We start from the raw sequence: 16,096 nt of genomic DNA on the forward strand, positions 1-16,096 counted from the left end.
ATAAGTGAATATGGCAAAACAGCAGGATACAAAGTCAATATTAAAAAATTGAAGGCATTTTCGTACACCAACCATTAAATATAAAAAATAGAAACTAGGAAAAAATTTATTTACTACAGCAGCAAGAAAATTAAAGTACCTAGGAATAAAGTACTTAACCAAGGAAGTAAAAACCTGTACTCAGAAAACTGCACAACACTGTAGACAGAAGTTAAGGAGACAAATAAATGAAAGCACATACTGTGTTCATGAATTGAAAGAACTAACATCATTAAAATGTCAATACCCAAAGCATTCTAGAAATTCAAAGTAATCCCTATTAAAATACCAATGGCGCATATCTAGATTTAGAACAAATATTTACAAAATTCATATGGAACAAAAGTGGCCCCAAATAACCATAGCAATCTTGAGAAAGAAGAACAAAGTAGGAGGGATCACAATACCTGATATCAAACTACATTACAAAGCTGCTGTAATCAAAAGAGTCTGGTATTGACATAAGAACAGGTACATACATCAATGGAACAGAATAGACAACCCAGAAATAAATTCATGTCTCTATTGTCAATTAATATTTGACAAAGGGGACAGGAGCATAAAATGGAGTAAAAATAGTCTCTTCAACAAATGGTGTTGGGAGAACTGGAATGGTAAGTGCAAGAAAAACGAAAATAGACCACGAACTTACACCATACACAAAAATAAAATCAAGATGGACAGAAGATTTAAATATAAGTCGTGACACCATAAAAGTCTTAGAGGAAAACATAAGCAGTAAAATTTCAGATATCCCACACAGCTCTATTTTCACCAATATATCTCCTAGGGCAAGGAAAATAAAGGAAAGATTAAACAAATGAGTCTACATCAAATTAAAAACTTCTGCACAGCTAAAGAAAACATAAAAATGAAAAAGGAACCAACCATATGGGAAAACATATTTGTTAATGATACCTCAGACAAGGGTTTGATCTCCAAAATATATAAAGAACTCATATGACTCAACACCAAAAGACAAACAATCCAATTTAAAAATGTGCAAAGCACCTGAACATACACTTCTCCAAGGAGGATATATAGAGGGCCCATAAGCATATGAAAGGATGTTCAAGATCAGTAGCCATCAGAGAAATGCAAATTGGAACCACAGTGAAATACCACCCCACACCCACACCAGTCAGAATGGCCATCATGAGCAAATCAACAAACAAGTGCTAGCAAGGATGTGGAGAAAAGGGAACCCTAGTGCACTGCTGGTAGGAATGCAGACTGGTGCAGCCACTGTGGAAAACAGTATGGAATTTCCTCAGAAAACTAAAAGTGAAACTGCCTTTTGATCCTGCAATTCCACTGCTGGGATTATACCCTAAGAATCCTAAAACACCAATTCAAAAGAACCTATGTACCCCAATGTTCATAGCTGCAAAATTTACAATAGCCAAGTGTTGGAAACAGCCTAAGTGCCCATCAGTAAATGAGTGGATCAAAAAACTGGTACATTTACACAATGGAATTCTATGCAGCAGAATGAAAGAAGAAACTCCCACCTTTCATGACAGCATTGAAGGAACTGGTGAGTATTATGCTAAGTGAAATAAGTCAGTCAGCACAAGACAAATATCATATCATCTCACCTATAAGAGGAACCTAATGAACAAAAGAAACAGACAAGCAAAATAGAAACAGAGGTATGGAAACAAAGAACAGACTGACAGTGACCAGAAGGGAGAGAGGAGCAGGTAAGAGGGAAAAGAAATGGAAGGAACTAGTCAAGGAACATGAATGAATGACCCATGGACATGGACAACAGGATGGAGATTGACTGTGACAGCTGAGGGCAGGCTGGGCAGGGGAAAGAAATAGGGGAAAACTGGGACAACTGTAATAGAACAACAATAAAAAAAGACAAAAAGAAGAAGAAAATGTGACAAAAAGGGGGATTAAAATAATCCCCTTCTCCTATTTTATCTCTAAAAGATAGCTATTTAACATCTCAATTCATTCCAATGTCAAGTGCTTATAGCTTCACAGGACAGAGCCATCTATTTGTGATCATCTGTATACTGTTAGAAAGTATATCTATCCTAATACTGAACCAAAATCTTCCTTTCTATTACTTCTATCAATTGGTCTTAGTTCTTTTCTTCTAAACACAGAACAATTCAAATATTCTTATACCAAACTACTCTGCAAATACCCCAAAATAATCATGAATACTGACTGAGACTTTCTTTTCTAGGTCAAATATACATTACTCCATCAACTATTGCTCATGCAGCATAGCTTCCAGGCCTTTCTCCATCTGTGCTGGACAGCCCTTGGTTGACAATAACCTGCTGGATACCTTCTGGTTTATAAATGTTGGTAGGAAATAGGAACAGAATCCAGATATTACCAGACCACACTGATCTGCCGGCACACCACTGAATTCATTTTGTGGCAGGGGCACCACACTGCTGACTTACAGGCATTTGAGTCAATTAAAACTCCCAGGACTTTCTCAAATTAGACTTCTCTCAGCTTGATATACTATACTTGTACAAATGTTTTACAAACCCAATGCAGTGTAGTTATTTCAATTAAGCTTTAACTTGATATAGCAATTTATAAAGTACAGAACTTACTAAAAATCATGTAGCTTATTGACTATGTGTAGGATGGTGTACAGTTACATTTAAATGATGAAAGAAATGGAAATGTATATGGTCTTTCTCAAAAGTCCTTTGGCAATATGTATCAAAATTTAAATGTATATGCTTTGATCTATTGGTGATAGTCTTTTCAAACCATAAAGCATGACATTAAAAGGACGTGCATTAAATAAATACTTGCTCCAGGAAAAGCCAGCATGTTTTTACTAAAAACAAATCATGCCAGCCAGCCCTGACGGGTGTTGGCTCAGTTGGTTGGGCAACAACCCCCAGGGCAAAGGGTATCTGGCCTAATTCCCTGTCAGGGCACATGCTGGGGTTATGGGTTCGGTCCCTGGTTGGGGCGAGTACTGGAGGCAACTGATCAATGTTTCTCTCTCTCATAAGGATGTTTTCCTTTCTTTCTCCCTCCCCTCCTCTTTAAAAATAAATAATATCTTTTTTAAAAAAAAGAACAAATTATGCCAACTTTCTGTTTTAAAAGTTGATCTATTTACTTTTCTAACAATGCATATTTGTTGCTTTTCTAAGAAAGAAGAATTTTTAAAAAGATAATCATATCATTTTGACTCACTGTTTCAATCTTCTAAGGTCTTTCTGATTCCTGATTCATTCATACAACAAATAAGGTACACATTCTAGTATTGAATCTTTCACAAGTGTGATAAGCAAGTCTTGCAGATTTTCATCCAAATTCCTGATAAAATGTTGAAGGGCTCAAGAAGAAAGCATGCAAGTTACACCATTCAAGTTAACTGTTTGCGTAAGACTTTTAACTGGTTATTAATAGTTTTCTTTATACTTATTCACCTCACACATATTTCTCTAAATTGTCTTCATCATAAGAAACTTTTCAACTACTTTGCGAAAATCAAGTTACCCTAAAAGGCTCACCCATCTACTACTATGGTAGTCCTTTTACTTGGATATTAGTAAATCTACAGTTTTTTTTTTATCTAAGTAAACATTGTTTAATATACATCCTTCTAAAGTCAAGCTTCATGGTCTATAATGAATAGAATCCACTCTAAAATCAGGATGTTCAACTTATCACTACTTCTCAGGCACAGATTAGAATGAATTTTGGGTTGAAAATTTACTTCAGTCTCTCTTAGGTATTATAAAGGAAGTTTTGGTTAAAGAGCCAGGTGTGTGGGCATTAAAAACCTGCTTGGCCACTGGATTTGATATAGTGTTATTATACCAGTTGGAGGCAGAGTGGAAGGGGAAGTCAAAGCTTTGTATCCCCATAGCATGAATTATTCTAGTGCCCACTGCTAAGGCACCTCTGAAATGTGGAGACTCTCATACTATGACCTTGGTATTCCAGAAAGGCTCATGTTGAGTTCTAGGGCCTCCTGGACTTCAGTCAAACTATTGAAAAAGTCATAGTATTCAAACTATACTAAGTTCTTCACAATCCTGCCTGCCTTTGCCCAACCCTATGCACATTTCTGAACTTACTGAAAATTTTGTAGCATTCATCTCTCAAAGATCTCTTAAAATTACCCTCCATCTCAGGGACTAGAGAGCCAAAAGGGCTGAATTGGATATGCCATGTCCTCTAAACTGCAGCAAGAATATCTTCATGTTCTAGATTGAAATGTTTGCATAGATTTAGACCAGAGATTCTCCATCCTGACTGAACATCAGAATCACTTGCAGAACTTTTAAAAGATAATGTCAGAACATTGAGGTTCTGACTCGGTGGATCAGGGGTGGGTGACAGATATCTCTACTTGTTAAAGAGCTCCACAAGTGATTCTGATACAATCAGGGCTGAGAATCTCTGATCTAAATCCAAATTCTTCCACATTCTTTTAAAAAAGATTTTATTTCTTTTTAGAGAGAATGGAAGGGAGGGAGAGAAACATTATTCAGCTGTCTTTTGCACGCCCCCAACCTGGGACCTGGCCTGCAACCCAGGCATGTGCCCTGATTGGGAATTGAACCAGCGACCTTTTTGGTTTGTAGACTGGCACTCAATCCACTGAGCCACACCAGCCAGGGCTGGTGTTTACATTCTTAAAACAACAGCAGCATTCATTGCTCTTTTTTCCTTGCTGCCTTCTCCTTCCCAACCCTGGATCAACCCAACCACCTCCTCTCTCTGCTCTTAAATTTGAAAGGCTGAAGTCAAATCAAACATCCCCATGGTTTTCCCTGCAAATTCACACATTCCAATTTTAGCTAAGCCCTCAGCACTAATGGAAATGCTACAGTTGCCAAGTTAGCTCTCCCTCTGCCGTTTTCCACAGTGACCATTTCAAATCTCTACTTTTCCTCTATCTCTCCCTGGTATCCACACCTCCTTAACATATCATTCTCTACAAGTGACCTCACTTCTTATTTCATGAAGGAAACAAAGTATCAGGATGGAGCTCCCAGCCTAACTCCTGTCCTCATCTCCAATCTCTGCTTATTCATGACACGATCTGACCACCCTTGTGTATCTCCTGACATGTGTTCTCTGAATTCCATCCATCGCCTCTCTTCAGGAACCTTAATCCATCAATTACTCTTCCCTCTCCTGTCTTTTAAACTCCCCCTCTCCATAGGTTCTTTCCTATTATAATTTAAACATGCTCAAGTCTCTCCCATCTTTTAATTCAAAAAACATAAAACAAAACAAACAACCCTTTCCAACTCCACATTACCCATCTTCTCAGAGCTCTCAATCTCTTCACTGCCAAGCTTCTTGAGTCATCAACATTTGCTGTAAATACAGTACAGGGTGGGGCGAAAGTAGGTTTATAGTTGTGAGTAAGCGATACAGTTTATTCTGGTATTATTATTAATTATTGTATTGTCTTCCATATGAATGACTGTAAACCTACTTCTGCCCCACCCTCTATAGTGTCTACTAACATTGCTCTCATCAAAGGTACCAATGGCCTTTTTGTTGCAGAATACAAGGGATATTTTCTATATTTGTCTCACTTGGCAACTTTTCCATATGTGGCCAAGGATCACACCTACCTATCTATGTAAACCACTTTCTTCCTTTGCCTTCTGTGATCCCATTCCATCGGTTTTCTTCCACTTTTTCTGGTTATTACTTCTCAGTCAGTAATACTGAGTCAGTAATACTTTCTTCCTTGGGTTTTCTCTTCCTCTGTTTATTACTTCTCGAGTTCAGTCCTTGGCCCTCTTCTTTCCTTATCTACACAAAGTCCCTGGTTATCTTATTAATTCCTGTGGCTTCTTTTATCCACATTTTTTAACAATCTCAAACTTTTATCTCTAGTCTACACCACTCTGTCAAGCTTCCAACCCATATATCAACTACTTCTCCCTCCCCAACATCCCCAGACCAAAACCTGTTCTTACCCATTTTTCCTTAGTCAATGAAAACAAGTCACAAACTTCGATGTTATCTTCCTCATCTCCCTTATCCACTTCATTGCACACATTAAATTAAGCACCAAGCAATCTCATTCTACATCATTAATATCTCAACATGGTCTTCTTTGCTCCTTTGGTGCACTTTGGTTCAAGCCACCAAATGTGTCTCAGTTTAATTATTGAAACAATTTCCTGAAATGGTCTCCCTGCTTCTAACTTAGAAACCAGAGTTTCTAAGCCTCAGCACTACTGACATTTTGCACTAAATATTTCTTGTTGTGGGAGGCTGTCTTGTGCATTGTAGAATGTTTAGCATCTCTGGCCTTTATGAAGTAGATGTTGGTAGGAACTCCCCATCCCACTGCATGACAATAAAAATGTGTCCAGTCAATGCCAAATATAACCTGGTGGGCACAATCACTCCTAACTAAAAACAATTTTAAAAATACATATTTTATGTATTATTTTTCAACAGAGGGGAAGGGAGGAAGAAAGAGAGGGAAACATCAATGTGTGGTTGTACTCATGCAGCTTCTTCTGGGGACCTGACCCAGGCATGTGCTCTGACTGGGAATCAAACTGGCAACCCTTTAGTTTGCAGGCTGGCACTCAATCCACTGAGCCACACCAGCCAGGGTAGAACAACTGTTTTAAACTTTCTCCACAGCACAACATGCTGCATTAGTTTTCTAAAATGCAAATCAGAGCCATCAATCTCCTGCTTAGAGTCCTACAATAGCTTTCCACCATCCCAGGAAAAAATCCAAATCCCTAGTTTGGCTTATAACCCTGCATGGCCTGGCCCCTGCTAATGCTCTACCCCAACTGTGGATCAGTCCAACTCAAGTTGAGGCTACAGAAGAAAATCATACCACAGTGGTTGTACTATAAACTCCTGCATGCTCTACTTCTTGAGTACCTTTTTAGGCTCTTCACCAACCATTCATCCTACTTTCTGTTCTATTTGAAATTGTTTCAATGTTCAGTGGTCCCTCTTATAATCAACTTTGGCCCATGCTGCTCCCGAAGCCTGGAATGCCCTTCACTTCTCCTAATTATGTCTAGCTTAAATGAACCCTGCTTTAGGAAGTGCTTCTTGATATTCCCCACCATATAATACATATCCTACTTTTGTCAGCAAGAGTGAGTATACATCCTCACTTTGTGCTCCATGATGCCCTGTGGTCCTGTGAGAGCAGGAACAATAAAATGGCATTGGCCCAATCAAGATAACATAAAGTATATAAAACAATGTGGAGTCATTTGTCAACCGAGATGGCTGCCAGTCAGCCATAACACTTTGGTTCAAGAGGGAAACTACCTAAGTGATGCTAGACACATCTAACAAAGAGACACACCTAAGACATTTGCACTTGCAATCAGAGAGTCATGTCTGCAGAGGGGGACCACCCACAGATAGGCTCCTGGGGAAATTCTACACTTGCCATCAGGGGTGCCAAGACACTTAGCAAGGGGCCCTGAAGGGTGGAGTACACCACTTTCAAGGTATAACTGAGGCAGTCTCCAGACCACTGCTGAGACAGCCAAGCTCCACACACCAGAGTGCTGCTTCACACCACGCTGATCTTCCCTGACATTGGCTGCCGGACGCTCTGTCCTGCTGGACTGAGGACATCCAAGACCCTTCCTTGCAAGACTCTGACAACTCCCTTGCCCACCGTGCTGTCTCCTGGACCTGCAGACTGAGACTCTGGGACTCGGGTTCATTATTCCCCACTGATTGCAGGGTGTGTGTTGTATTCCTCTCAGATTGTTGGGGTGTGAGTAGGATGTTAATGTATGCTGATGTTCTACTTTGGGTGAACCTGCATTCAGTAAAAGCTGAGCGAATAGCATAGTTACTGTGTGTGACTCTTGTCTATTCCTTGGTGTCGAGCTGCTCAGTAGGCAGCAAACTGAGCATTTGCCAGGCTGACTTACAGGAAAGACTATATGACGAGCATACACTTGTGACAGCTCCCCCCTACATTCTGTGGTTCAATGGCCTGGCTCCTTGTCTAAGCTATGGTCCTGTACACTATTATATCCCAAAAGCCTAGAATAAAGCCTGTCACAAACTAGAAGCTGAAACATATTTTTAGAAGAAGGGAGGAAGTAAGAAAGGTCTTGACAACATGCAAACTGATGTCTGATGGACTCACATGGACATCACTGCCTGTATAGTGAGTCACAGATGACATTACAATGAGATTGACTTGGTTGTCTCCGTTCTTTAGGAAGATTACAAAATGACAGGCTGTCCTCACAATGAGACTTGGTATTTTGTACTGTCAGAGCAGGTGGCAGGTTCATTTACCATCACAGATTTCTAGATGCTGATATTACATAAAATCATGAAGAGCATCAACAGCAAAACTGTTTTCGGTAAAATCTTTGTATAAAAAGTTTGAGAGTCACTGTATATTTTATCACTATGATTTAACTGAGGACTGAAATTATGAGGGAGACTAATATAAACTCCACTTCAGAAGCCTGATTAAAAACAATGAAATAAGATTCCACCAGACTATTTGAGAAAAAACTTTATTCACTGAGACAATAAAATAAAAGGGAGTCTTCCATTTTCCTCTACAAAAGAATTACCTAAATAAGAACTGAATAAAACCTTCTGAACTCAGTAATATCAGAAATAAAAGTTGGCTTGATACAAAGACTCAAGACTATAAAGAAAGTTGAAAACCCCTTATTTTATAATACAAACTCTTATGAGAATAAAACCTGAAATTTTCTCAAGCCATATTAACTAACTCACCAGAAGCACGAAAGAATTCCATGTATCATTAACAAACAAAACTCAGCCCAATTTTCATGAATGACAGGAGTTAATGTATGGGGTCTGATTTAAAATATTTCAGCAAAAACAATAACAGCAAAAAAGGAGATGGATTATATGTGGTATATCTTCATAAATGTTAAATCAGTATAACAGCTACCTAGGGGTTTGTTATATTAAACCCTATTGTTTAAAATTTTCCTGAATAAGTATTAAAGGTCTGCTTATATTATGAATATTAGAAATCAAATCTCATATGCAAATTTAATAAAAACATTTCAAAACCCACATATTTTAGGTACTACTTGTTATTAAAAAATACAGATTAATTTGGATAAGACCTTTAAGTTTTTATAATGGCCTTTATTTTTAGGTTAAGTGAACACTGAGCAATCCAATGGGTCATTTCCAACCTAAATTGAATAATAAATTGAGATTTTAAATCTACAACATAAACTTTGGGCTAAGCAGGAAATTTGCAAGTATGTTTTTTTACAATGGCCATCAAAACTAAACAAGCAAATGACTGCAGGCAAGATAGTGTAATTGTTTTTTATCATATATTTTACTGATTATGCTATTACAGTTGTCCCATTACTACCCCTTCATTCCCCTCCACCCTGCACACCCTCTCCCACCCATATTCCCCCCTTTAGTCCATGTCCATGTGTCATAAGTTCTTTGGCTTCTACATTTCCCATACTATTCTTGCCCTCCCCCTGTCTATTTTCTACCTACCATCTATGCTATTTATTCTCTGTACCTTTCCCCCTTCTCCTCCTCCCACTCCCCTGTTGTTAACCCTCCACGTGATCTCCATTTCTGTGGTTCTGTTCCTGTTCTGGTTGTTTGCTTAGTTTGCTTTTGTTTTTGTTTTAGGTGTGGTTGTTAATAATTGTGAGTTTGCTGTCATTTTACTATACATGTTTTTTATGTTCTTTTTCTTATATAAGTCCCTTTAACATTTCATAAAATAAGGGCTTGGTGATGATGAACTTCTTTAACTTGACCTTATCTGAGAAGCATTTGATCTGCCCTTCCATTCTAAATGAAAGCTTTGCTGGATAGAGCAATCTGGGATGTAGGTCCTTGCCTTTCATGACTTGGAATACTTCCTTCCAGCCCCTTCTTGCCTGCAAGGTCTCTTTAGAGAAACCAGCTGACAGTCTTGTGGGAACTCCTTTGTAGGTGACTGTCTCCTTATCTCTTCCTGCTTCTAGGATTCTCTCCTTCATTTTTACCTTGGCTAATGTAATTGTGATGTGCCTTGGTGTGTTCCTCCTTGGGCCCAACTTCTTTGGAACTCTCTGAGCTTCCTGGACTTCCTGGAAGTCTATTTCCTCTGCCAGATAGGGGAAGTTCTCCTTTATTATTTGTTCAAGTAAGTTTTCCACTTGTTGCCCTTCCTCTTCTCATTCTGGTACTCCTATAATTTGAATGTTGGAACGTTTAAAGATGTCCTGGAGGTTCCTAAGCCTCTCCTCATCTTTTTGAATTCTTGTTTCTTCATTCTTTTCTGATTGTATGTTTTTTCTTCCTTCTGGTCTACTCCATTGATTTGAAACCCAGTTTTCTTCCCATCACTATTGGTTCCCTGTGCATTTTTCGTCATTTCACTTAGTGTAGTCTTCATTTGTTCATCTAATTTGTGACCCAAATCAGCCAATTCTGTGAGCATCCTGTTCACCAGTGCTTTGAACTGTGCATCTGATAGGTTGTCTATCTCTTGGTTACTTAGTTGTATTTTCTGTGGAGCTCTGATCTGTTCTTCTGTTTGGGTCACTTTTTTTTTGTCTTGTCACGCCTGTTACATATGGGGGGCAGAGCCTTAGATGTTCACCAGGGCAGAGCAACCCAGTTGCTGGGTTGTAACACTGTATGTGGGGAAGGGATCCAAGAGGGAACAGTGGCACTTGCTCAGCTCTGTGCCGGACTTCAGTCCCTTCCACCACTTCCCCCAAGCAAACTGGGCCTTTCTGGTGCTAATTCCCATGTGGGTGGGCTTGTGTACGTTCTAGGACCCTGTGGGTCTCTCCAGTGAACTTTCCTGTGAGGCTGGAAGTCTCTCCCTGGGCCACAATCCCCAGAGGTGTTTTCAATCAGTGCCCTGAGGCTCTATTTCCCAGCACTAGGATCCTGGGTTGCTCGCAGTGCCTGGCTTCACAGTCACCACCTTGCTGGGTCTGCCAGTTGTCACCCCACGGCCAGGGTCTGCCAGCCACCACTTGCGTGCCCAGGGTCCACCTGCTGCGGTCTTGCACACCCAGGATGACTTATGCACCCGGTCCCTCTGCTCTTTGTGCCTCGACCCCTCTCCACCTGGCTGCCGGACTCTGCCCCTCCTACCAGTCTGGATGAACATGTCTATTTCAACTATTGGTTGTCTGACTTCCATAAAGCTCAATTTTCTGTCAGTTCTGGTTGTTATTCTGTTTCTAAATTGTTGTTGTCCCTATCTTGGTTGTGCGAGGAGGCACAGTGTATCTACCTACACCTCAATCTTGGCCAAAAGTAGGAGATAGTGTAATTGTTAAAAAAGAAATTCAACAATGTTTCAGAGAATTGTAATTCAACATAAAAGTCTGAGCCAACAAATCTATCAACAAAACCAAACAGCTCCCCAGATTCCTTTGCAATGCTGATTATGCCAAGATGCACAGCTCCAAACTTTGAAAGGAGTGAGAGTTTCTAGGGGTGTGCAGAGGAGACCAACCTCCAGACTGCATTACAATAGGCAATGCCTTGCATTTACTTACAGAGCAGCTCTCTGTTACTTCCTGAGAATGCTGAAGAAGAGAGCTGAGAGACCAGGTCAAAACAATGCAAGAGAAAAACACAGCAGCAGTGAAAATTAATACAATTAAACATTTGTGCTTCACTATCGTGTCTAAGACTACAAAAGTCTTAGAAGTCAAGGAGAGGGTTCATATTAGAAACTGTCTCACCTGCAAAAGAACTCCCACAAGTCTAGGTTTTGAATTCTCTGAATTCTTTTAATTCTGTTGCGATCCATTGTTTTCCCAAAGAGACTAGCAACTTCATTATATTCGTGTGTTTGATTGTGCAAAGGAATAAGCTGGAAAATGAAGTTTGATAGTTTTATTGGAGTCCTTTTCCACCTCTAAAGCAGTACAGTCTGTCAGTTCTGGTCTTACCTGATAGGGTACGTCAGTATTCACGTTCTCCCAGTGTGGTGGCATGGGGATAGCCTCATTTTCACAGATATAACTTTAAATTGCAAAAGACAAAACAAAATGTTAGAATCTGTAAGTGATTTAGACTTTTCTTCAAAGCTGAATTTTCATGTTTGGGATAGTGCAACAAATGCAATTAAGTGTAACCCTTGGTTTCTTTATTTCAAAACATTTATTGGCTGTCTACTTGTGTACTACCTTTTAGGTGCTGAATTGAGAACTTGGATGGAAAACACCCAATCCTACATAACATTAAAATTTCAAAAACAGGTGTTTAATTGTTTCATTTTTCTGAATTTTCCAGAATTTCTTTAAAATGTAAGGAAGATTTTAGGTAAAAAAAAAATTCAAGAAGAAAAAGAAAGTCCTTGATTTTAAAAAACAAACAAACATGTAAACAGATTTATTCTGCCTATTAAATAAAATCAAAACCCCTAAGCCATACATTCAATGTCCTTCAGGATGGAGTCTAAACCTTTCTTTTTATTGCCCACTAGTCCCCTACAAAGTTCACACTAACTTAACTAGTATAGTCAATCAGTAAAACGTTTTTAAAAACCTTCTCTTACGGTTAAGCCACCAGATGTGAATACAAAAAAGCAGAGTGGCCCTGGAGAGCTCAATGGCAAAAGGCTAACATTGACACATTCTCCTCTCTGGTGACTAGAGGTCACTGGAAGAAATTATAAATTTCAAGCTTATCTTTAAATTTTAAGAATTCATTTCAACTTTGAAAAGATCATGCAATCATATGATTTAAGAATTAGTAAGCATTTTTCAAAGTACGCAGTGAATAGCTTCCCTGCCACTTCAGTCCTCGGTCTCCATCCAATTCTCACCTCTCGCCTCAGCTCCAATAATCACTGTTTTAGGTTTCTTGAGTATTCTTCCCAAACTTCTTTCTGTTAACACAAGCCAATTTTTCCCCACACACAAATAGGAGCATAAAACATGTCTTTCGCAGCTTTTATTTTTCACTTACTACATTCTTAAAGATCTTTCGCGTCAGTAGCTAGAGCATACCCTTATTCCCAGTCCCTGCCATAGAGCTTGGCACACAGTAGACACTCCATAAATACTGACTGAATGAATGAGGGCTTTCTATTCCACAAACACATAGAATTCCATGATATGGAGACACCGTCATTTTTTAACAAGTCCCTTACTGAAAATATTCAGGTTTTTCAACTTTTTGTTACTGTTAAGAATGCTGCAAGGAACTGGTTTATCCATTTGTCACTGTATGTGTCTACTAGTCAATCTGTAGGATAACATCTTTGAAATGGAATTTCTCAGTCATAGAATATATTTATTATTTTGACAGATACCAACCAAATGCCTTCCTTCAAGGTTGTACTCATTGAATTCCCAACATAAATACAGAGAATGCCTATCTTCCAACCTCACCAAAAAGGTATGTTATCAAACTTTTGAATTTTTGTCAATCTGATAGTAAAAAATAGTCTGATATAATTTGTATTTCTCTTGAGTGAGGCTGTATGAACTGCTCAAATTCTTTGCTGATTTTTCTAAGGGGCTGTTGGTCTTCTACATAGAGATTCATAGAAGTATTTCACATGCTGTAGAGATGAGCCTTTTGACTGTGATCATGAGTAACAATAGTATACTCAGATTTTAAAAAAATTTTGCCTAAAGTATCTTTTAGCTAAGGAAAAGGTTTTTTGTTTTTAAATTTTTGTAGCCCATAGCCTTAGTTAACTGTTAATTCATTGCCAATGAGAAATCTGTATGATTCTCCTTACATGTAATTAATTCCTATAATAAATAATACATTTAATAAATATATGTACATATGAATAAATGAATGTATGTGTACATTCATATTATATATTCCTGCAATAAATAAATAAACGTTTTTATATCAGCAAATACTTATCTTCATCACTCTTCTGTATTCTACCTAACTACTCTTCCTCTTTTACTATCGAGCTTATTATCCTCCATTCTGGTTCAGTCTTTCCCTCTCCCACCTTTGTTTTATGGTTTGCACAGTGTGTGAGAGAACAAAGACTATGCTTCTTCTCCCCACCAAACTATACCAGATATAATAACATGCCTTTACAATAATATTTTCCATTATTATGTCTCATTTTTCTCCCAGATTACATACTCTTTGAAGTAATTCCTTTACCATATATATTCCTTGTACTTGAGGAGGAGGATATGATATAGTTGTAAGGAAATAATATTCTCTATGTTCCATAGAAGTACTAGAGCATTCATTACATAAGTACTTAAATAACTTTTATATCAGGATGCTAAAATATAAACCAAAAGTCTCATGAAACAAACTAATAGAAACTTACAGTTTTTCATCCCTTAATCTAATTCTTTCAAAATATTTTTTTGGAATGAGCAAGGGGTATCTCTTAAAATTCACATGTTAGCAGTTTTTCTTTTTAATTTTCAATACTTTGAACAGCAAGAATTTTAAAACTTGCTGGAAGAATCATTCCGGAAAATAGTAGACACAGTGTAAGATATTTCCCCTTCAATTCCATTCAAAGTAATACAAAATATTTATTTTCTTCTGGCATTTATACCACTTTTCAGGCCAAATAAATCCAGAAATAGAAAAAAGGAAAACTTGTAACAGGGAACAAGTAGCAATACTGCTGTCCCACTGCACTCCCATCCCCTGTAGGTCTCCTTTAGTCACTATAAACTTGAACTACCTCTAGGAGTTGCCCAGTGGGAATCAGAAGAGGTGGAGAAGACTGGTAATTATTTAGGATTTAGGGCCCAAATAACTGAATGGTTCTGTGACAGTATTTCCAAGTTAATTCAAAATTACCTCAGTAGGTTATTTTAAGGATGCAAAGCAGAGACTATAAGGTGTTTTTTAACTACCATGCAAACTGTTCTAAAGAATTGAAAAATATAAGCATATAGAGGGAAATTAAAAAGCTAACAGGAAAGCCAACATGGGCAGAAAATAATTATATTGCTATTTCATCAAGTATGATGATTCAGTAATGAAGGGATCAATATTAAGATCATTAAATAACTTACCAAAATATTTTCAGTCTAACTGTTCCTATGTCAAATATTAAGAAAGAAAAAAAAAAAGCCCATTCTTTCTACCCCTGTGCTCTTTACGGTACCTGAAAGCACTGATAGAAAAGGGGGCTCTTTTTATTAAGCGCTGTTTCCCAGTGGTGAGGTTCATTTGCTTCATTTCTGCATACAAAGACAGAGATGTTGGGTGAGTCATAGAAACATACTGTGCTACAAATTGTCACAAAGATTTATAGCTGCCCTACTTGATAATCAGGAATCACAGAGCTTTGGGGGTAGCTGACAAACACAGCACATTAAAGATACTTTACTACCTACGTATCTAGCATGTCATAAAAGTACAATTCAGGGAGGACAGCTTCATTGCCTGATCTACGTTCACACAAAAGAATGCTATCTCAAGTGCTGCTCAGTATGCAGGATCTATTTTTTTCTAACATTAAATAGAAGAGTTCTACACTTAGGAAAATTAAGAGTACCAGAAGGAGAAAAGAATGATAGTACTGAATATTCTAGTTGGCTTAAGAGGAAAATATAGGTTGATTTCTCCAAAAATTTTGGAAATGATTAAAAAATACATTACCATTATAAAATTGGCACTACTCACAGAATTTCAAAAATTTGTACATTTCTTGCCTTCTCTTTAAATTGTATACCTAAACCAAAGCACAGAAAACCTAGCTAGACTCAATACATACTTACATAAGAGATTCTAATGCTAAAGGACTAATTACCCAAAGGAATCATTTTCTTCTTTTGTCCATGCCTCAGCAGTGGCAGTATTTACCAGGACCATTTCTTCATTCCCACAAAGTTGAATACAAAGTCTTAATGCCAGTCTCTAGTCAGTTTATTATATTAATTGGCATTATTCCATTCCATAAAAAAGGGATTCAACCACCTAGACAAATGAGGTATAAAGTATGCTCTGCCCTTTCTGTATTCTCCTGGACTCTGTACACACTGGCATTAACCACTGTGCAGGGAAAAGCAAGATCTAAGCACACAAACCAAAGCCTGTGGTGTCTTCCATGCTGCATCATTTTGAGTTTGCTTTTCACCATTTTTAT

General features: G+C 38.1%; 1 protein-coding gene across 6 annotated transcripts in view; it reads right to left on the minus strand.

The window, feature by feature from the left end:
* PARP11 (poly(ADP-ribose) polymerase family member 11) overlaps positions 1-16,096 on the minus strand; it is an 84,795-nt gene that overhangs the window by 26,237 nt on the left and 42,462 nt on the right. For all 6 annotated transcript variants that reach the window (XR_004901469.1, XM_036018545.1, XM_028533134.2 and 3 more), the window contains 3 exons: positions 15,113-15,188; positions 11,949-12,021; positions 11,739-11,869 (listed from right to left, as the gene is read on the minus strand). Coding sequence is in view for 5 of the 6 variants with exons in the window: in XM_036018545.1 (XP_035874438.1) it covers positions 11,739-11,869; positions 11,949-12,021; positions 15,113-15,188 (280 nt within the window). In the remaining variant the exon portion in view is untranslated. The remainder of the gene's footprint in view (positions 1-11,738; positions 11,870-11,948; positions 12,022-15,112; positions 15,189-16,096) is intronic.

This window comes from Phyllostomus discolor, chromosome 2, assembly GCF_004126475.2.
Source record: "Phyllostomus discolor isolate MPI-MPIP mPhyDis1 chromosome 2, mPhyDis1.pri.v3, whole genome shotgun sequence".
Taxonomy (NCBI): Eukaryota; Metazoa; Chordata; class Mammalia; order Chiroptera; family Phyllostomidae; genus Phyllostomus; species Phyllostomus discolor.